Raw genomic sequence first — 21,756 nt, 5'->3', positions numbered from 1 at the left:
TCTAGAAGCCCACCGCAAAGAGCAATTCGCACACACGACAATACAAATACCAGGAGAGAAAAGAACATTTTCAAAAGGATGTTTACATTGTCTAAAATCATTTTTCATATTTCCTGTTTTTTAACTATTTATTGTTTTGTAGAAAAATGTATTTGAGCTTTTGTAGTAGTAAAAATGAGAGCATTTAACTATACTGTGGATGCCCCCAACATTGTATGACCCCCTTCCCGCTCTACTGCAAGAGTACCTCTATTTTATACCTCGCCCAAATTGTCGCCTCCCCTAAGCTTCTATCCAATTTGCCTTTTGGATCTTTCTAGGGCAGCTTTTCCTTCATTACTTACCGACAGGCTCAATAAAATAAGGGTCCGGATCCACATAGTAAAGTTCTTCATATCCCCGGAATATATCCGGTATAGGGGTGCACGTTTCCTTTGCCTCCTCTGAGATATCGTCTTCATCTACGGGTTCACCAGGAGAATCGGGCATTTCTTCCACCTTTTAATACAAATCAACACATACATATACATGTGGAAATATATTAAAGCATCATCCACTGACGAAAAGGAGAAACACACCTGTTATGTTATTGCTGATCTGTAGTGCACTCAATCTCACCTCAGAGCCCGTCAGAGCGCTGATGCAAAACCTCACTCAAGCCAGTCAATGTGATCTAAAAACGAGTAGCCTTTTCACCAGTGTGTAGGCTTTTTAGAAAAAGTTCATTTTCATGCAGTCTGTAGGTGTCGACATGCTGCAAGTAAGACTACATACTACTTGGTGAGCTGAACTGATTGAGGGGACCCCAAACATCTAGTATGTACATATCTGGAAATGAGGGTGTGAGGGATTGCCATCTGGCATTGGTGTAGAAGCCCAGGCTTTATTTGATTTTAATTAATAACAAAATGATGCAGGTAATCCATCTCAGAAAAAGGGTGATCTTCTAAACAGACACCCCTTTCAGAAAGCTCCATGGCAAAAGCAGTGTGAACACATGTGCCTTGCTGCATCAGTCTTCTGATCTGCAGCTCCTGCTCTCCAGTGGCATAGTCAGGTTCAAAAGTCGCATGTGCCCTATGCGACAGGGCCAGGCACCTGACCCTGTCAAGAGGAGATGGGGACCCCGCTCAACCTGGGGTGGGAGTCTACATGGTCTTTGCCAGAGCCAGCCTTGCCCCACAGGAGAAGTGTGGGTGTAGAGAGAGCAACAGTCTCTGTCCCTTCTACCTGTGCCTGGCTGCGTGATTCAAGTACCACCTTTTCTTTCCCCATACCTATATTGCACAATGCTCCCAGTTTCTTTTTTTTTGTCCCATAGGACTATGTTATGTAGAAGACCAGGTGTCAAAGAGTGAGCAGCCCAACCAGGAGAGTGCCAACGCGGAACTGCAGAACCACCACGCTACGCTCACACCCAACATACAATCCAGATACACTCCAGGAGCCACACTGAAACCTCAACTTCACATGCAATAGGACTGCAGAGCAGTCCGCATGTCAAACAGGCGATTTAGATGCTCCAGCTGACTCAAACTGCAGCCATATGCATACTCCCAATAGGACCGGGGCATGTACGTTTATCAAGGAGGCAATTTGGACAGTGAGTTGGACCATGACACAAACTCTAGAAATGATAGTACATTGAACGGTCTAATGGTACATTCAACTGTCTGCCATTTCCAAACACCGGTGGACCCGCATATGAAAAGGGGACAGGGATTAATGCCCGTTATATGCACTTGGGAACCTGTAACCCAGCTGCTGGGGAGAGAAGCCAGCAGGTGGTTAGGGGAACCATCCTAGGGAGAGAACTAATGCAGGGTAAATTGAAGGACACAAAGGGGTACAGGAAACAGGAAGGTGTGGGTTGAACGGGTGAGGTCAAGAGAGGAGAAGGAGGACCAAAAGACTGAGTGGAGGAAGAACGGTGAAGAAGTATTTCTGAAGTTGTGTGTGAAGTGAGGTACTGGCTGGTGGGAAAAGTTGTACATGGGGGTGAGTGTGCATGCAAGGTCAGTGAAACTAAGGAACAGTGTGGGGAGGTGTGGTTAAGAGTGGTTGAGAAGGGTGACAGAGTGAAAGGAAGGATACTGTGGCAGATGGTGTGGGTGGTGTGTAGTGGACGTGGAGAGCAGTGTGAAATGGGAGAGTAGTAGTGATGAGGGGAGAGTAGTAGTGAGCAGAAGAGTAGTGAGGAGAAGAGAGAAAAGTGGTGTAGGGGGTAGGTTAATAGGAGTATAGAGAGATCATCCGAGGGACAGAAGCGAAGGTTATGAGAGCGAGCGACTAAAGAGAGTGGGAGCAAGAAAGGGAGGCGAGCAGAAGGAAGAATAGAAAATAAATAGAATGTGAGTATAAGGGCATGCAAGGAAAGGACCAATTGATACCAGAGTATCTGGAAGGCACCACTTCTTAAATCAGTTTTGTGGGACCTAGATTAGGATTCACCTGGATTGTTCACTGCAGAGAGAAAGGGTGTTTGCCCTTGGGCCATCACCAGCAGCCAGTCAGTTTACAGCCAGTAAGGGTTACGGATCTCTAGAGATCATCCCGGGGCTGAAACCCACCTGGGGGAGATGAGAGAGAGAAGGAGAGAAAGTCTGTTTACTGAACCTTCAATAAAAACCCTTAAAATGTCTTTCAGAGTTGGTTTGTTCTTGAGGCCATATGCAACATCCTTTTTGACAGCTGCTGTGCCGTTTGCATTGAAATCTGTACCCTTGATACGAAACCATCATAATTGTGAGGACTATTAGTATGGTGGCAGTGTAATCTTTACAAATAAGCCATACCTGGGTTTTGGTATGAGACTGATGGTACTCAATTATTTTAAACCATATCAGATGTGCGTCATACTCATGTCAACCCTGTGAGCTCAGATGAGCTATGGAAATGCTGTGTGGATTCTTCGCCAGACTGCGTGTCTCTACTATTGAATTATTTATAACTTATATAGCGCGGCCACTGACCCGGGGGCTTAAGGGCGCTAGACAGAAAAGACACAAATAGACAAATAACAATTCTTAATAGCAGTACCGGTAAGACGGAAAGCTCTCGGAATCAGGCTAGGCATTAGCTAAACAGAAGGGTTTTTAAACCCTTTCTGAAAACTCTAATGGAGGTCCCCTCTCTAAGATTAACAGGCAGACTGTTCCAAATGGCAGGAGCGGCAGAAAAGAAGGCTCCATTTTTCACTTGTGTTAGCTTGCGAGAATTGATTTTTAGCTGAGAGCGATTGATGGATCTCAGACTATACTTACTTACTTACTTTTGGGATCAGGACCTCCTTTAAGTAAGAAGGACCAGAGTTTTTCAGACAGTTGAAAGTAATCACCATTAGCCGGAAACAGATCCTTTCATAAATAGGGAGCCAGCGTAGATCTCTTCTGGCATCTGATATATGATCTCTACTCTTCCGGTCAGTAATAACTCTCACTGCATTATTCTGCATGATCTGCAGTCTATTGGTTTCCCCTTTCCATAGCCTCATCAAAAGACTACTGCAATAGTCTATTCTAGAGCTTATTAGAGCACGTGCAAGAGTTTCGTGACTTGTTCTTGAAAGGAAAGGTCGGGCATGTGAAAGATGTTTAATATAATATGCTGAGGAGACAACAAGGCTGCTATAGGCACAGAACCTCCCTTTGGGAGATGGGGTAACACAGAACATTTTGAGCTGTAGAACTCCTGGGAATCATGCTTCAGAGGCACACCCGTAGCAAAGGGCTAGCATCACACCATAGTGTTGTATACCAAAGGGCTTTTGCAGCTGCACGCTTTGAAAGGAGGGTGAAGTTAAAACAGTGAGACAGAACAGAAGGGACTGGAGTAAGGGTTCCTCCATCTTGGTTTTCTGTGGACTTCTCGTTCCTTCCTGTCTCCTCTACTTCCTGCAGAGCGCTTAGGGTATGATGCAAGAAGGCAAAGGTCACTTGTCAATGCCGCAGGGTTTTGAGCCCTTAAAGCAGGCTTGCTTTTACACAATACCCTGTGACCTCGTACCTTTATAAGGAAGGGGTTACCCATTCCTTCTTGGATTCCTTTTGGACCTACAAGATAAGAAGATTTTTTTTAGATCCGGATGGGACCGAGATCCTTTACAAAGTCCTCCAGTTGTGAGGGGGAGGTAGGTGTTCCAAGACAGAGGTAAGCTCTCTTCCCCCCTAATCATCCCCAGGGAACATTGGGGGTGACTGCTGTTGGTCCAACACCTGCACTCTCTGCCAGCTGCACCGAGACCCAGCTTTGTCACTGAAGGTGAAAGACGTCTTCAGGTGCCAGCTAGCCTTTCCAGACTGGGAGTGAAGAGGAATAGGATGAATCTCGTCTCTGAGCCCCTGGATTGGGACTCACAGCACAAGAGAAGCTAAAGCAGCTGGATTCCTGTGTTCTGCCACTTTGAACTGTTCTTAAGCCGAATCAACCATGTTTGAATGCCTTTGAACCATTCAGGACCCACAGTGCAGCCTTTTGCACTCGCTCCAAACCTCAATCTATTGTGTTGCTGTAGTAAACTAGTTCGCCACTGCATCGCACCAGCAGAGCACATCACCTGTGCGACTCGAACTACACGCTGAGTGCTCCAGAAGTCTTCGAACCGCTGATTCAAACAAGTAGCCCGAACCGGCAGGTTTTTCACAGAGTCAAGCTGGACCTCGACAAAAACAATTGGAATCATTGTTTTGTCTGACCAATCGAACCAGCGCTCCTCATCCAAGTGAAATGGCTCGCCTATCGAACCTACTCTGATGGACACTTCAGACCTCACCATTCTGATGCTGCATTGAACCGCACAGAGCTTCACATTGAAACCGACTCAACGTCGACTTGACACATTATAACATGATTCACCCCACATTCACAGCGCTGAGAAACTCAGTTGGATGCTGTCGAAACACCAAGAAGTAACTAAGGTACTGTTGAAAGGCCCAAGCCTCCCTGTTCCATTTTTCAGATCCTAGTGACTGGTAAGCCACCCTTTTGCACCTTTTTCTTATGGACATATTCTTTTAATAGTGACATTGTTGCAACTCTACCTCTTCACCCATGCTACATAGCCCAGAGTGCTTTCATTGCCATATTCTGCATTAATGATCTGTGTTCTTTTCACAGGTGTGGGTTATTGCTAGTGTTTGTATAGTCAGTTTTTGGCATATTGGTTTGTTTGATTAAAGTATATATACTTTTATAGAACCGTGATTGGACATGCCTTTATCTTGTACTATTTCTGTTTGAGTTGCTAGGTGTTCATTCCTCTTAAGACTGTGGCCTGGACTTGGCCCACGTTACCATAAAAAGCGAAGGAGGTATATCTCTCGCCTGTGCCTGTTTCACTTTTACGATAAAGATCCCTGTAGATTTGTAGCAGTGTGGGGCTAAGTAGGTGGTTTTGCCACTGCTCATCTGTCCCACGCAGCAAATAGTGATTTCACCACAGAAGGCACCTTGCATCTTCTGAAGAAATCTGGCTGTCCAGGTTCACAGCAACATTTTGGTAGTAAGTGGACAAATTCTTGGTAATCTATCAAAGTTTCCAATTAGTAGTAAAGAGAAGATAGTTTTGTTATAATTTGGCCATTGTTATGAAATGGGTAAAATAGATCTTTCCCAAACAATAATCAATTTAATTTGGTGTCTTCAAGTCGAACAATGGCTCTATATGGAAACAAAGACTATACAAATATCAACTAATCAAATCTACTGCACATGTCTTTATTTTAAATTAAAACAATATTTTTTAATTCCCTTGATAATCAACACAACCGCTACTCCCTACATCCGCCACACATTTAAGCACTTAACATCTACATTTATCCTACTAGGCGTCCACTTTCACTCGCCCATCAGGTTTGCCACAGGAGTCCTTCCTTGTGCACCCCTATCCAGAGTCAACATTTCTGTGGATCAATATTTTTATCACTTCTTTTTTGTAGTTCTTATTTTTGTTGTCAATGGAGTATTACAAAAGGACTATTCCAATTAAAATCATATCCACGCCTTCTCTGCGAATGGAACGAGCCAAGACAACCCAGTCTGATCCATTTGCTAGGTACAGTAACCTTTACAATGTATCACAACTATTTAATAAGTCAGCAAAATAACTTGCAACAGTTCTGTCTCTAAAATCATTTTGATAGCTGCTAGTCATTTGTCTGTTCAGCATTCAACATTTCGCAAATGGTCCTTCGAACTATATGATCCGCACATGGTGTGTTAAATACCGTAATGTTACATTTGGAATCAGGAGTGCTCATATTACAGAAAAAAATAACCCAAATATCTGGGATGGTGAACGTGTGGCACACAGAATAAGTTGATTGTGGAACACACTACTATCAATAGAAATAAGTGAGGTCCATGTAGGGACTGGGAATTGGAAGAGCGCTTTAAACGATATGCTCTCTTAGGAATGAGGAACTGGTTCTTTTGTTACATCTGTGTTTTATCCTATATTTCTGACTCAATTACATTTAAGCACAGCAAGGTGAGGTCCATTGGGTTTCATGCACCCACCTTTCTTGATGTGTGTGAGCCCTAGAATAAGTCTCAGGGTAGTCATGCTCAACCCCCTTGAGTTGGGAGGCTCATTTCAAAGACTGCCAGTCTCCCAGTTAGGACACCAGGGGCATCATTGCTACCTTCAAGTTCAGATTAACCTCCCAGACGTTTAAGCAATATTGCAACAGAAAATCTACCTTTATCTCTTGGAAGCTTTAGTATCTAGTTCTTTGTGCCTGATGAAAACCTGGAGTTTTCCATTGACGGTTTAAAAACAGTACAATCACCCATTATCAGGGTCAAAAGTCATATGATACCTCTTCCTGTGATGTCATTGGCGGGGATGCCAATGGTGGTGATGCCAAATGGCATGAGACATTGCTTACTCTACCCCTGTGCATTTGGTGAATTGCCCCCACTGGTGGATATCTTCCTGACTTGTTAATGATTTACATCTGGTAGCTGTTAGGAATGAATGAACCTCTGAAAAGGGGAGAAGTTGTGAGCAATAAGGAATATTGATTGTATGGCTCTAGAGAAGCTCACTGTTCCCTTCGCATAAAGAGAATCTGAGAGGAAAGAATTTCTAGATGACAAAAACAGTTGACAGTGCCTAAAGTAACAGCCTATAAATTAATATTGAAAAATCCCAAGATTGAAAGGGAATAGAAAATAACATGATACTCCTATTTAGAAGCATGTTTTCTCATTGAAGGACATGTTAAACAATGTCACAGCCTTAATGTCCTTGTTGTCACAACCCAGTCAAGAGAGGGAAGGTCTTTCTTTTGGTTTAGATGTGAGGGGTTTACCCCCCAACCCCCATGCCCACCCCCCTTAACCCTAACCCTAAATCAAACCCTAAATCAAACCCTAAATCGAACCCTAAATCTAACTCTAACCCTAACCCTAACCCAAACTCTAAGCCTAACCCTAAATCTAACCCCCAATCTAACCCTTAATTTAACCCTTAATCTAACCCTTAATGTAACCCTAACCCAAACCCTAACCCTAATTCTAACCCTATCAAAAATACTTACCATCGAAATCCATCTAATTTTATTCAATGAAAATGCATTTCGATGAAAATGATTTTCGTTGCATAAAATTCAATGGAACTGATTTAGAAGCATTTGCATTCAATGAAAAGTCCAGATACCCCGAAGAACGATGCCGAGATCAGTGGTACGGGAATCACCAGCACCCGTGCAGAGTAGGAACCCAGTCTGAAGGACGAGAAAATAGAACTAAAATTGTGTAATTGAAGTTGTGACAGAATAACAAATAACCAGGCAAAGGAGAAGGGTTTTTATATACAGGGAGAAACTCATTCCAGTCCACAGGACGAGATACCAAACATGAAACCAAGATAAGAAGTGAACCTCCTAGAAAAGAGGGGGTTATGCGACCCAGATGGGGAACTAACAGAGACTGGAAACAGGTTCCCTGTGAGGGAGGGAAGAAACCACTTTCTTTCAAGTTCAAGACTGGAGGAAGTCTAACGCCAGAATCATATTATTAAGGGAAACTGCATACAACATCCCTGAATGAACAAGCTAACCAAAGAGACACTGTAAGACAGAGAAGTTATCACAAAGGATGTTTAAAGAGGGGCTAAGAGAAGCCCATCTCAGGAAATGGTGGAAAGAAGGACGGGGGAGAAGATAAGGGATACTCACTGTGTGAGGAAATGTCTGTGAGGAAGATATTCTAAGCATAGGACCACAGAAACAATGAAGCATAATAGTAATTTTGAATAGCTACAAGTATTGATCTCAAAGACTATCCAGGGAGATTATTTCAAGAAATATTTGTATCACAAAGAAAATCTATAAATACAGAGACTATCAAAGAAACTGAAGAGACCTGGTGAAGAGAAGACATTCCCTTGGTCTATTTAATTTAGTTAAATATAGTTGTAGGTTCAGATAGGGTTAGTTTGGACAGAGGACATTTTTACTTTGACTTCCTGACTACTGACGACCACCTTTAGTTACTTTAGATAGGTAGGGTATTCCCTCTGGTAAAAGGGAAAAAGTTAGATCTTCTACTTATAAGTTTCATGAAATAATTTGAATCATGTCTTCTGAGAGTCTGCCTCCTTTTTCCGACCCACCACACAGTGCTTATGCAGATAGAACAAAAATGAAAAGGTTTTCATGCAAATATGTGAACTGTCACTGAAATTGGAGGTAATTACAATGCATAGTTAATCCTTCCTCACTGGTTAAATGTTATATTATTTAAGTAGGAATTTCAGTATCTGACCCTAGATTCAAAGTCAGGTAGTGAAGAATGTCTATCTACAGTCACATTACCATGTCCGATCAATAACTGTATTTTTTTTCTTTAAGCAATATTTTAACAGACCAATGTACAAACCTGGGTCATAAACACAGAATCAACATTCTCCTGCTCTAGCTCATGCTCCGCTTTCCACTGCTCCCGTTGCCTCTCAAAGGAGAGGGTGGCTTCTTCCTGTACATCCCCATCCACAGCGCTTTCTTCCATGTGAGATGTTCGGATGGGAGGAAGAGGATCAGGTGATATTTGTGGACTGTGCAACTGTTTCTGTGAATCCGCGTGTTCATTCATATCCGAATGGAATTCCAGGTTCAACATGAAAGACTCAGGAGCAGCTCCTAACATCAGTGGCTTCTTCGGAATCTTTGGAATATGTGTTTTCACCTGAAAGGCATAAGGCAGGGGTTTCAGCAGCTGCAGCCAGGAAGTCAGACAAAACAGTCAAACAGATTAAACTAAAATACAAACAGCCAAAACAGTTTGATCAAAACAGTTTCTCCTAAAACTCAAAAGTTGTCGGGCCTCATTTCTGAAAGGGAAGAACATCTACTGAGTGAGTAAGTGGTAAATATCGCTGGTGGTAGACTACCTCCCATTCTAGAAGGGCTAAATAATGCTACACCATGATTTAACAGTGGCAGCCAGTGCGTAAGGGAGGAGCACCACCTTAATGCCTATTGCACATGGGACCCCACTGGAGATGAAGCAAGTCGCATTGCAACACTGAGGGATTGCCTGGCTGGACCAGGAGCGAATGCTTAGTCTTGCATGCAGGATTGTTTTGCTCTGAAAATAACAAGGCAAACCAATGATTTGCTCCTTATGTCTTGCACACCACCTTCAACTTGAAATTTAACATCTACATAGGACCGGCGCTGTAGGATAGTAGCCTTGTAAGTTAAGCATTCCAGCTTAAACTTAGTCATAGTTTGAAAGAGCGCCAATGCAAAATGGAATGAATAGGGGAAAATATGATCATAGTTCTTAGCCCCAACAAGGATGAACAAAAAGCAGCTTCATTGGCCTCAAGGCACGTTTTGATACACCCATCAAGATGGTCTTTCATTTATAAATGTGACAAATGAACCAATACCCAGCCGTTAATTGTTCCCAATGGTCTAATGCACACCCAGAAAGCCTTGATACAAGAAAGGAATCCCTGTTGTAGCAGCAGCAACTTTCAATTGTTCCACAAAAAAGCAGCTCATCGGCTTTGTAACCTTCACTGTTTAACTTGTAAATAAATTAACCTAAGAGGCCCATTGCATATATGAGCTATGCTTCTTCAACAATAGAATCGCCTTAATGTGGGGACATGCAATAACTGGATACTAAAAGGATAAAGCCTCCCAAGGATTTCCAAAGCACACCCATTTGGGCACCAATTGTTATCGATCAGCCATATCCATTTGCAAAATGGGGCATCACTGGAAGCCTAAACTGTTTATCCAGCCTAGATTCAAGGACAAGAACTCCTGTACAGGTCCACAGAAAAGTAACCACGGTTAACATTTTCAGATATCCTGTACCAGCAGAAGAGATATGTGGTTTTCTTTCCCAATGGCTTTACAAGATTTACAACAGTAGTCACTTGCAAAGTCTCCTGGGATCCGTAGACCAAGGACAATCTACAGAATCTGAATAGATTCCTCATAGAATCCTCATGTTCAGACAACCTTTTTGGTTATGACTTAGTCGCAGTCTCAGGTGGCAACATTGATTTCCCCATTTCCTCCAATTCCACCTCACCCCCTTCCTTATTACAAATTTTAATCAAACTGAAGGATACACTTATATTACTGGGCATTTGTATAGCGCCTTTCTCCACTGGTATGATCTGAACGTGCTGTGGGTTGAACACCCTTAGTCGAGGTCAGTGGAGAAAGTAGGGTAGTAAGTAGTGTGTGTGCATTCAGTATGTGTGCAGCTAGCCCACGTTTATATGGTGGGCAGCTGCATTCTAATGCTAGGAGTAGTGTGAAGGTTGTGTGAGACCAGTAGTAGGTGTCCAGCTAGGCTGAATTGTCTTGGGAGTAGCTGCATACTAGCAGAGGTGGTGCTTGTATATGGGATTACGTGTGCAGCTAAGCCGATTTTATCGTGGGGGATAGCTGCATTGTAAAGATCATTGAGGTGTGCATGGTGGTGTATAATTATGTGTGCAGCTAGGCCGAAGTTAATCGGGGGGGGGGGGGAAGCTGCATTCTATTGTTTTATAGTTCAGAGGAGAGAATCAGCCTATTGGTAGGTATATGCGAGTATCTGTGCAGTTGGAAGATGTACCCCGTTCATTTGTTCAAAGTTTGAAAGGTACCAGAACATGCAACTTGTTGCTACCCCTTCTTAGTTGTTTCTTTAAGTCCTCTTGCAAACAAGGTTTGAGTGCTCCCTATCCACTTGGCATCTGTGGCCAACTGCCTATACCCTGTGATGAAGGATGAGAGATATATACCTCTGTGCATAAAGGTCGCAAAGAGCCTTTGCAGCCGATGTTTCCTATCCAGCTGATGAAACATCTGGTGAAATAATGCCAAGAAAGTTGTATAGCTATGCAAAACCAAGTCAGAGGCTGACACCATAGACATGGCTCGTGACTAATACTAAACTTTATGAAGGAGAACGAAACACAATTTGAACTAGGCGGCACCACGAAACACCTATAATCTGCTGAGCTCCCCAGCATATTTGCAAACTGGAAACCTACCACCAGGGACATCTATCAATATTCCTGGGAAGTTAGCTGAGAGGAGCCTAAAATTAATATAATAGCCTTTTTCAATTCTGGGCCTCCAAAGTCAGGCTGTGAAAATCCTGAAACCAGTTAATTCCTCAGACTAGAGACCCCTCACATCATAACCTGACAAACTGACATTTCCAATTTTACCACTTTGGTGGATCTAAGAAGAAAGGAATAGCCCTGCCCTGAACTCACCATGTCCTTTCTTGTAGGCATACAGAGGAGGGCAGAATTCCCACAGGTAAAAGTCTCCAATGAAAAGTTTGAGGGCAAGAGTTCAGCAATTCTCAGGAAGAAAAGATGGCATTTGGACCATGAAGCCTAAGAGTTGAGAAGCACCTGTTTTTTGTCACCATTCGCTTTAGTGAACGCCATCCAATGAAGGAAGGAGAGGAAGGCAGTGTAATACCACATCCATGCTCGAGTAGATACCCTTTGCAATAGGTGGCTTGTACCTGCATCCTAAATAAGGAACATGAAATTGGCAGACATCTTGAATCATGCAAAAGTCCTCTTTCTTGAAATGAAGAAGCAACAACCTCCATCTGCACAAATCCTCCATACGCTGGTGCTGCATATCCATGTCATCATGATTGTTCTGAGGCTCTCAGGGAGCCTGAAGGTATGTCTTTGCCTGACGGCCACAATTACCTCAGCACTGATGAGGCCTAATCAGAATGCCCTAAAAGATCACAACACGTCAGACGCCACGCCAAGACAGGTTTGTGGTAAAATGTATCCTGTCCTCCGAGTCCGACACAGACTCACCAGACAACTTTTTAACCGATAGATGAAGAAAAGAAAGTAATTAGGGTTAGAAATCAGAAAACTCCTTCCAAACTTCAGAAGGCGAATCATCTCTACCAGTTTCCAGCCATGATTTTTATAAATAAACAAGAACACTGTAACACGGTGGAGGACACAATTATTAATGAGGTGAAACGTTGGAAAGTTCCTCCATGTACCTTTCACCAGCTCCCCAGCAAAGAAAGAACCTCCTCTAATGTTATCATTGGACTAGAACTGTGTCTAATATTAAAATACATCTCTTCTGTTTGAAGAAAAAAAACGAAAATATACACTTTAAAAAAAATAATGGTAAGAGAAGAGTAAAATATTGGCAAAGGTAATAATTAAGCAATAATCCTGCATTCTGCGAACTTCACGGCCTGGTAACGGACTGAGGCCCAAGTTAAAGGCCCAAGCGTAGCGAGGGTCTCAACACCGGGCTCCGGTGTCATTACCAGGCCGGTGAAGCCCACAGAACGCAGAATTATTGCTATCAGCAACCGGGAAGCCAACCCTCAAGGTGCTACAGCAATACACATTTTTTTTCGAACAGCCTTGCTTCATTCGCATAAGTGGCCGGAAAGAGTCAGAGTTGCCATGAAAAGGATAGCAGGGCTCCACTCAGAACCCCTCTCATTTCCATGGCTTACTAGGTAGCCAAGCTAATTGAGTGAAGCAAGCTGAGGGACCAGACAAAGGAGCCCATGTATGTGAAGTTGGTGGGCACAGGGGTGTTGAGGGACTGGAATTGGGGGGCGGGAAGCAGGGAGGAGAGGAAAGAATAGCACCGGTGGAGGGCGAGTACGAAGAGCACTCTGGTTGTTCCAAACCCGGGTTTGCATTGGTATATTCAGCCTGGGTTTGGAGCAACCAGATTGGCTCCCGCACCTGCTGATGTTGCTAATGAATAACTCATTGGTATCAAAATGTGTCAAAATATGCAAATTGTATGCCATAACCGGAGGCTCGGATTATGCTTTCTCTATTTACTTAAAACTCGAGCTGCATATAACAATTACAACTCATATAAATAATTATAAATCCAAAAAACTACATTTCCCAGATATAGGGCTTCATCACGAGTTGGGCGGTAGCCCTTAAATGCAGCGGTAACACTATTACCGCCACATTTAAGGGTCCGCCCAAACATGGGTCTGATGTGTTTACGCTATTAGCGCGCGCATTAGTATGCTGGAATTACAGTTACCGCCCAACCCTTGATCCGGCGTTAATAGCACCGGACCGGTTGGCGGTAGCCCGGCGGTAATAACGCCGGGATACCGCCCAACTCGTGATGAGGCCCATAGTCATTTTTGTGTAGTCAATTTTTTGATATGTCCATGAAATCATGTGACATTTTTAGCCAATCACGTCACACTATGTTCCTTATCTTCCTCTACATTCATGTGTCCTTCCTCTTTTTTTTGCTGCTCGGGCAGCCAGATAAGCAGTTTTGAATCTATATACGATTTTGATTGGAATGAGGGATAAAATTGTTTAAATGAATTATATGGTTGGAAAGCGCGTGTGCGCAAAGAATAGAACGTGTTTGGCGGAGCACATTAGCAGGCATTAGAAGAGTGTAAGCTACGAAAATACAAACTCACGACAGGGCTGAAGGCTCCAGCAAGCGCAACATCCTCCTCCTCTGCGAGGGGGCACTGCAGCACAGAAAGGGCAGTGCAGAACGGAAACGGCACTGGGCGCGACGGCGCCATTTGAAGTTCTGGCGCTCAGTGGTCGAATTACAGGTAGAGAAGGAGCAAGGTAGCAACGCTCCGGTGAAGCAACCAAAATGAATCTGATACCAAGGTCAGAACAGCATCAGAGAATGCGTGGCAGTGCAACAGAGCATAATCTGCTCTAAACTGACACGACCAGTCTGCAGGAATAGATACAAGAATGCCACCTAGTGGCCCATAAAAATACAGACAAGGATCAAGTATGTGGAGGAGAATCCCCCTACTAGCATCCAAAAGAAGCAGCAGCTGACATTCTAGAGAGTGCTAAGCACTGTTATATGGGCACAGACCCAAGTGAAGCTGGAATATTAATTAACCCAGACCCACTTAGCTGCAACTGTGAGACGGGAGCATGCCCAAGGACCCTGCAAAGAACACACCGGCATTAAAATGCACAGCTCCAGCAAACAATGCGAGGAACCACATAGCAGCAGGCAGTGGATATGATATGATATGATATGGTATTTGGATCTCACCTATACAAGTGTTTCAAGGCGCGACGGCGTCCAACAAAGGCCGAGCAGTACAGTGTGTACTGGAAGCAGGTTTGGGGGATTATGACAAGGTAGGAGCTTGGTGGAAGACCGTATTACTTTCTCCCAAGGGATGGAGGCCCTAAGGAGAGAAGCCCCAGAGAGACACTGGGAGAGGCGAGGGGAAAGGAACAAAGCCTGAAAGGTCTGCAGCAACCAACCCCCCCCGGGCACACTACGCAAGAGGAAAGGTGGTGAAAAGAGAGTAAGGTCATGGGAGAGGAGAGGCATAGGGCACACAGAGTATGAGTCTTACTCAGAGGACATAGAAGAGGAGGAATGGGACGACATGTCAGAGGAAAGCTCAGAAGAGCGTAATACATCCTCCCCAAGCCCTCTGGACAAGTGTAAGGCTGCCAAGAAAAGAACAGAGAGAGGAAGAGGAAATGGGTGAAGTATTCGACCCAGACTCTCTCATACACCCTAAGCTGGCAGAGTGAGAATCCCCGCCATATTGCTAATTATATAAAAAACAGAATCCGTAGCACCTTGTCTAAAGAAATCAGGAGAAAACTATGAGCAGAATGCTCCAGGCTCCAGCCGCCAGAGAACATGGCGGAAACGCTGGAAATTGATGTGAAGATGCCATCATTCATGGGGCGCTACGGCAAGGACATCAAGAAGGGGATAGATAGCTCTTGGAGATCGTGCCAGGATACACTCCTAGATGTCCTGGGCCCGTTGACAAAAATGTGGCCGATGGAAGAGGAAGCAAGACAACCGGATCATAAAGTAGACCCAGAAATTTGAACGGGCTGGGCGCAGAGAGCAATATGCCTGCTCAGCAATGCTCACAACGCCCTAACAACTGAGCGACAGAGGTCCATCCTCATCAAGATAGACCCCCAAGATGAGCGAACTAGCTAATGCAGAATCAACATCCAGCAGTAGAGGAAAACTGTTCGTAGATGTGTTTATTAAGGAAATGACGAAGTTTGCGATGCGCTTGAGAAGGCGCAGGCATCACTGAAGAGAGTCTTTGCCCATACGGTTTTCAAAAGGGCTGGCAGAGGAAGGGGCCGCTCGGCCAGCTGGTTCTCCTCTTACATGCCCAACTTCAATACCAGAAATGACTGTAGAAATCAAGAAGAACGCCAACACAGCCCCTTCTTCCAGTCGAGAGGGAGCGGTAGAGGCAGAGGCTGGAGAGGCAGCAACAGAGGCCAAAAGACAAACACAGGTGAAACTGAACACAGACTTGCACAAACAACTGGTGATAGCAGGGACCCCAGCGGTAGTGGGGGAAGGAACAGCACAGTTCTTAGAACAGTGGAGAGAGTTATCAGGAGATGCATGGGTCGAAGAAACAGTACAGGGTTTCCACCTAGAGTTCTGGCAGGAACCAGTAGAAACAGAAGGCCCGAGCCCCATAAGGTTCACCCGAGAAGACGAAGAGTTATTGGGAAATGAAATAGTGGAGCTAGAAAAGAAAGGTGCCATTGCTCTGGTGTACGACTCCTCAAAAGAATTTGTAAGCAATATGTTCTTAGTCATGGGCAAAAAGAAGCAGAGACCAGTGATAAACTTGAGAAGTTTGTAAAAATTCATAGTATACAGGCATTTCAAGATGTAGGGCATCCACCTTCTAAGGGATATGTTACAGAGGGAAGACTGGTTAGTCAGGATAGACTTCAAACATGCATACCTGATGATCCCAGTAAGGAAGATTGGAGATTCCTACAGTTTTGGTGTGGAGGCCAGAAGTGGGAATTCACATGACTCTCATTTGGTCTAGCATCAGCTTCTTGGGCCTTTACGAAGTTAATGCGGACAGTAGTGGGTCACCTCAAGGAACAAGGCATCAGGCTGATGATATATTTAGATGATTTTTGTCTGATGGGAAAAGATAGGAAGAGACTGGTATTACATGCAGAGAAGACAATCCAATTATTACAGGAGCTGGGCTTTTTGATAAATTGGGAAACATCTGTGTTAGAACTAGTACAGGCAATAGAGTTCCTAGACTTCATACTAGACACAAAGACAGCCACACTCAGTCTACCGATGGACAAAGTGAATGAGATCAAGGAAGAGATCAGCTCTATATTAACAAAGGAAGAGTCGTCACTCAGGGAGTTAGCCAGACAAGTGGGAAGACTAGCATCATCCATTCAGGCAATCTTCCCAGGCAGTTCCATTACAGGACTCTTCAATGTCTGAAGATCCAACACCTGAGAAAAGGGTTAGTGTACGAACAAAGGGTGCCGATCTCTGCTGAGGCGAGGACGGAGCTATGGTGGCGGTTCAGACACATGGTGGCCTGGAACGGGAGAGTGAAATTTGGCTCATCCCGGGACCTCATCATAGAATCGGATTCTAGCCGCTGGGGCTGGGAGCCAGTTCTGGAGAGGTGACAACGGGAGGCAGATGGTCAGAAAAGGAGCTGGAGCTCCACATCAATTGTCTGGAGCTACTGGCGGCGGGGTCCTTTGCGGTGAGATGCTGGATCCAGGATAGAGTGAACTGTTGCGTTCTACTAAAGATGGACAACGTCTCAGCAGTACGGTACATAAACTAGGTAGGCGGGACGAGTTCCAGGATGTTAACGGAGCTGGCGAAAGATTTCTGGCACATGTGCCTGGAGAACAAAATCAGCATCACGGCAGAATATTTCCCAGGTATGCAGAACAAAGTGGCAGACTGGAATTCAAGACACCTGAGAGATGCCAGCGATTGGCAACTGGACAGGACACTATTTGCGTCCTTAATGGAAATGAGAGGTTCATGCAAGACAGGTCTGTTTGCATCCAGCCTGAACACTCAGCTGGAGCGATTTTTCAGCTGGAGTCCTGATCCAGCAGCAGAGGCAACAGACGCATTCCTACAAGTGTGGGGGCCAGACAAGGAATACTCATTTCCCCCATTTGCAATGATTATGAGGACGATAGCACAGGTTAGGAGACAGCAGGTGATGGTAATTTTAGTAACGCCACAATGGAGGAGTCAGGTATGGTTCCCAGACTTGCTTGAACTGTCCATTGACAATCCGGTGGTGTGACCACAGTTCAGGGAACTGATTCAGAATCCAGTGGGGGAGTATCACCCACTGAACCAGGAAGGGGAATTGAGACTGATCGCGTGGGCGATTTCCAGACAGCCTAGCAGAAGACAGGACTTTCGGAAGATGCTACAAAATTCATCGAGGAAGCGTGGGCACCAGGTACCCGAAAGGCCTACAGATTGGCCTGGGCAAGGTGGACTAGCTGGTGTGAGTAGCGGCATATACATCCCAATAGCGCAGATGCCACGCAGATAGTAAACTTCTTACCGGCTTTGGCAGCTGAAGGGAAGGCACATAAAACGGTAAACACATGTATATACGCCATATCTACCGGCCACCGAAAGATAGAGAATGTGGTGGTGGGAGAACACCCACTCGTATGTAGACTCCTTAGAGGTGTGAGACTTCTGAGACCACCGTTACCCAAATACACTCAGACATGGGTCGTGAACACCGTCCTGAATATGTTTATCAACTGGCCAGACTACGATCACTTGACAAGGAAAGCAATTTCGGCAAAGCTCACCACACTGCTCTGCCTCATATCTTGCAAAAGAGTATCACACAGAAGAGCACTCCAAATAGACAAGAAGTCATTCAACCCTTCAGACGTCACTTTTCACATTAGCAAGAGAACTAAAACTGGTATCAAAACAGTGTAATGCTCAACTTTCCGGACCAACCTAAATTATGCCCAGTTCAGTGTCTAAAAAAATACAAAGAGATGACGAGTACACTTAGGCCCTCAGGAGTGACAACTGTTTATATCACTGAGTACACCATTCAAAGATGTTGCAGGGGCAATCCTAGCCAGATGGGTTAGATGGTGTATGCTACAGGCAGGCATTGACTTTGGTACGTACGGGGCGCATTCCAATAGGGGAGCTATGGTGTCGAAGGCCTATAATGCAGGAGCTAAATTGGAAGACATCCTAAGGGCAGCAGACAGGTCTAAGGAGTCGACATATAAGCAATTTTATTTCTTGGTGATAGGTAAGCTTTAAACGTGCATAATATGAACCTTCAGTCTTGACATACAATACTGACTTTCCATACTAATGTTATAGAAAGTCAAGATTCTATTAAAGATACAGAGGCAAAGGATTATCCCACCCGAGTAATCGTTATATGGAAATGTAATGTAGTTTGGTATTTGTTGTTGAGAACTTGTGGCAGACCTTTCACGCGTATGACCTAAGAGATACTAAAGTGGTACAGTTTAATGGTGACTGAACGATTACCCACACTATTACAGGTAGACTCAACTTGTTGTTTGATTACTTTACAGGAACTGATGTGAAGAATACAGGAGCATGAGTAGGAACAGTAAGTTGAGGATAAAGACAGCATTTACCAGTTGGGGCGCAGAAGTTGGAGACAGAAAGAAAGAGGAAGGACACAGGAATGTAGAGGAAGATGAGGAGCACAGGTTGACGCAATTGGCTAAAAGTGTCACATGGTTTTATGGACATATCACAAAATGGACTACACAAAAAAGACTATGGGCCTCATTCCGAGTCCGGCAGTAATCCCGTCGGTACTACCGGCGTGTTGCCAACTAACTCGGAATGAATTACTGGCGCCTGACTTCCCGGTGCCACTAGGCTATTCCAAGTCCGGCAGCCGGGAAGTCGGGCGCCGGCAATTTCGTTAATCCCCATTCCCATAGAAGAATCTATGGGAATGGGGACACGGGAGCACCGGCACTGTTAACAACGGTGCCGGTGCTCCCGTGACAAGTCTACCTACCGTGGCTGCTGCGCCCCTCAGGGTCAGACCTGTCGGGCACAGCAGCTCCATGTTAGGGAGAATTCTCTGTTTAGGCTGAATTTCCTAACCTAGTGAGTCCCCCAGCAGCTTTGCTGGATTTTGGGGTTTATTTTGTTTCTCCTGCCAAGAGTGAGACTCTTTTACCCTCACTCTTGGGCATGACTTGAGAGTGTTTCTGTGACTTGCTATGTGCTTATGGGCTATGGGGTATTTTTTTCCCATAGGCCATCATTGGTTTTTGAATGTGTGTTACACAGCACCCTCAGTGCAGTAACACAGGGGTGTCATAGACTCCACACCCTGGGACTGACTACTGTCTCCCTGGGTCTGTAAAGTCACCATTGACTTTACTAGTCTTAACTTAGGAACTTAACCAGTACAAACCATCATACTGTGGAAGTACTGGTAGGGGCAATTAGATTGCCCCTGGGTCTGTTGTCGAAGGGGTACTGTCCCGTCCCCCCTCGCCGAGTTTCTGGCTGGTGGCAGTGGATACCACGGAAATATTCCACCGGAATATTTCCCAATGGGATTTCCCATTGATTTTAATGCACCACTTTTTGGTGCAATGTTAAAGATACCGCTGGTTTATTTATTTAATATAAATTCACCGGTTGGGATTTTTTGCCAGAACTCGCCGCCAAAATGGCGTCAAGGTTCACTTCAGTAACCCTGAACCCGAGTCGAGCCTTTGTTCCACTTTTGGCGGGCTTCTGCACAGAAGCCCTCCAAAGTGGTGCCATTCTGTCTGGGTACCACAGGGGGTGTCGGAGGGGGTTTAGGCACCCTGGACTGAGTTGCCTTGCCAACTCATGTCGCACTCTGGTGTGATTGGCCCAAGTGGTGAGCCACCCCGCTCACCACTTAGCATGTTTGAGTGACAGCTAGGCTGTATGAATGGGGGTTTGCTGCATTAAAGCAGGGTTTTTAGGACTGGTTCTTCAGAAGTCGCCACAGGACCTAAGAAGCCGAAGAGGGAGAAGCTGAGCCGACCTGCCAAGACAACACCACCGGTGGAGCCCTGCGGAACCGTCTCACCACTTTTCCCAACGACAGAGGAGATCTCCCGCCTGGAGAGTCTTCTTCCCTTGACTGGTGGGGACAACCAGTTTCTGCCTTCTTTTCGCCACCCTGAAGCACCTCGTGGCCGCCTTGCCTGTGCCAAGCACCCCGGCAACCGGGATACCACTTTTTACCTCAACCGCGAAAGAGGGGTAACATCCTTTTAACCGGAAAAACTCCACGGCTGGTTTCTTCCCTGGTAGTGCAACGACCTTCAGCTTTCCTCCACGATGAGATCTTCTCCTCCTCTGGACGACGCCGCGACTTGCACCCACTACCAGGAACAACTGCCACCGCTGGAGGATCCTTTCCATTTTAAAGGTACCGTGTTCCGCCCGGTTCATCCAGGAGTGGATTAAATCCTCCTGTCCCTTAGTCTGGGGGGGGCAAGTGTTAGGGAGAATTCTCTGTTAAGGCTGAATTTCCTAACCTAGTGAGTCCCCCAGCAGCTTTGGTGGATTTTTGGGGTTTTTTTTTTTCTCCTGCCAAGAGTGAGACTCTTTTACCCTCACTCTTGGGCATGACTTGAGAGTGTTTCTGTGACTTGCTATGTGCTTATGGGCTATGGGGTATTTTTTCCCATAGGCTATCATTGGTTTTTGAATGTGTGTTACACAGCACCCTCAGTGCAGTAACACAGGGGTGTCATAGAGACCCCCAAACAGACTCCACACCCTGGGACTGACTACTGTCTCCCTGGGTCTGTAAAGTCACCATTGACTTTACTAGTCTTAACTTAGGAACTTAACCAGTACAAACCATCATACTGTGGAAGTACTGGTAGGGGCAATTAGAATGCCCCTGGGGTCTGTTGTCGAGGCGGTACTGTCCCGTCCCCCCTCGCCGAGTTTCTGGCTGGTGGCAGTGGATACCACGGAAATATTCCACCGGAATATTTCCCAATGGGATTTCCCATTGATTTTAAAGCACCACTTTTTGGTGCAATGTTAAAGATACCGCCGGTTTATTTATTCAATATAAATTCACCGGTTGGGATTTTTTGCCAGAACTTGCCGCCAAAATGGCGTCTAGGTTCACTTGAGTAACCCTGAACCCGAGTCGAGCCTTTGTTCCACTTTTGGCGGGCTTCTGCACAGAAGCCCTCCAAAGTGGTGCCATTCTGTCTGGGTACCATAGGGGGTGTGGGAGGGGGTTTAGGCACCCTGGACTGAGTTGCCTTGCCAACTCATGTCGCACTCTGGTGTGATTGGCCCAAGTGGTGAGCCACCCCGCTCACCACTTAGCATGTTTGAGTGACAGCTAGGCTGTATGAAGGGGGGTTTGCTGCATAAAAGCAGGGTTTTTGGGACTGGTTCT

The 21,756-nt window shown here is 45.2% G+C and overlaps 1 protein-coding gene across 4 annotated transcripts in view; it reads right to left on the bottom strand.

Moving 5' to 3' along the window:
* Positions 1–21,756, bottom strand: part of XRRA1 (X-ray radiation resistance associated 1) — a 624,270-nt gene that overhangs the window by 101,918 nt on the left and 500,596 nt on the right. For all 4 annotated transcript variants that reach the window (XM_069640151.1, XM_069640152.1, XM_069640154.1 and 1 more), the window contains 2 exons: positions 8,884–9,189; positions 345–498 (listed from right to left, as the gene is read on the bottom strand). In XM_069640151.1, coding sequence (XP_069496252.1) covers positions 345–498; positions 8,884–9,189 — 460 coding nt within the window. The remainder of the gene's footprint in view (positions 1–344; positions 499–8,883; positions 9,190–21,756) is intronic.

The sequence above is a fragment of the Ambystoma mexicanum genome, chromosome 7q, assembly GCF_040938575.1.
Source record: "Ambystoma mexicanum isolate Mex_15411 chromosome 7q, UKY_AmexF1_1, whole genome shotgun sequence".
Classification (NCBI taxonomy): Eukaryota; Metazoa; Chordata; class Amphibia; order Caudata; family Ambystomatidae; genus Ambystoma; species Ambystoma mexicanum.
This window is presented reverse-complemented; position numbering and strand designations above follow the sequence as displayed.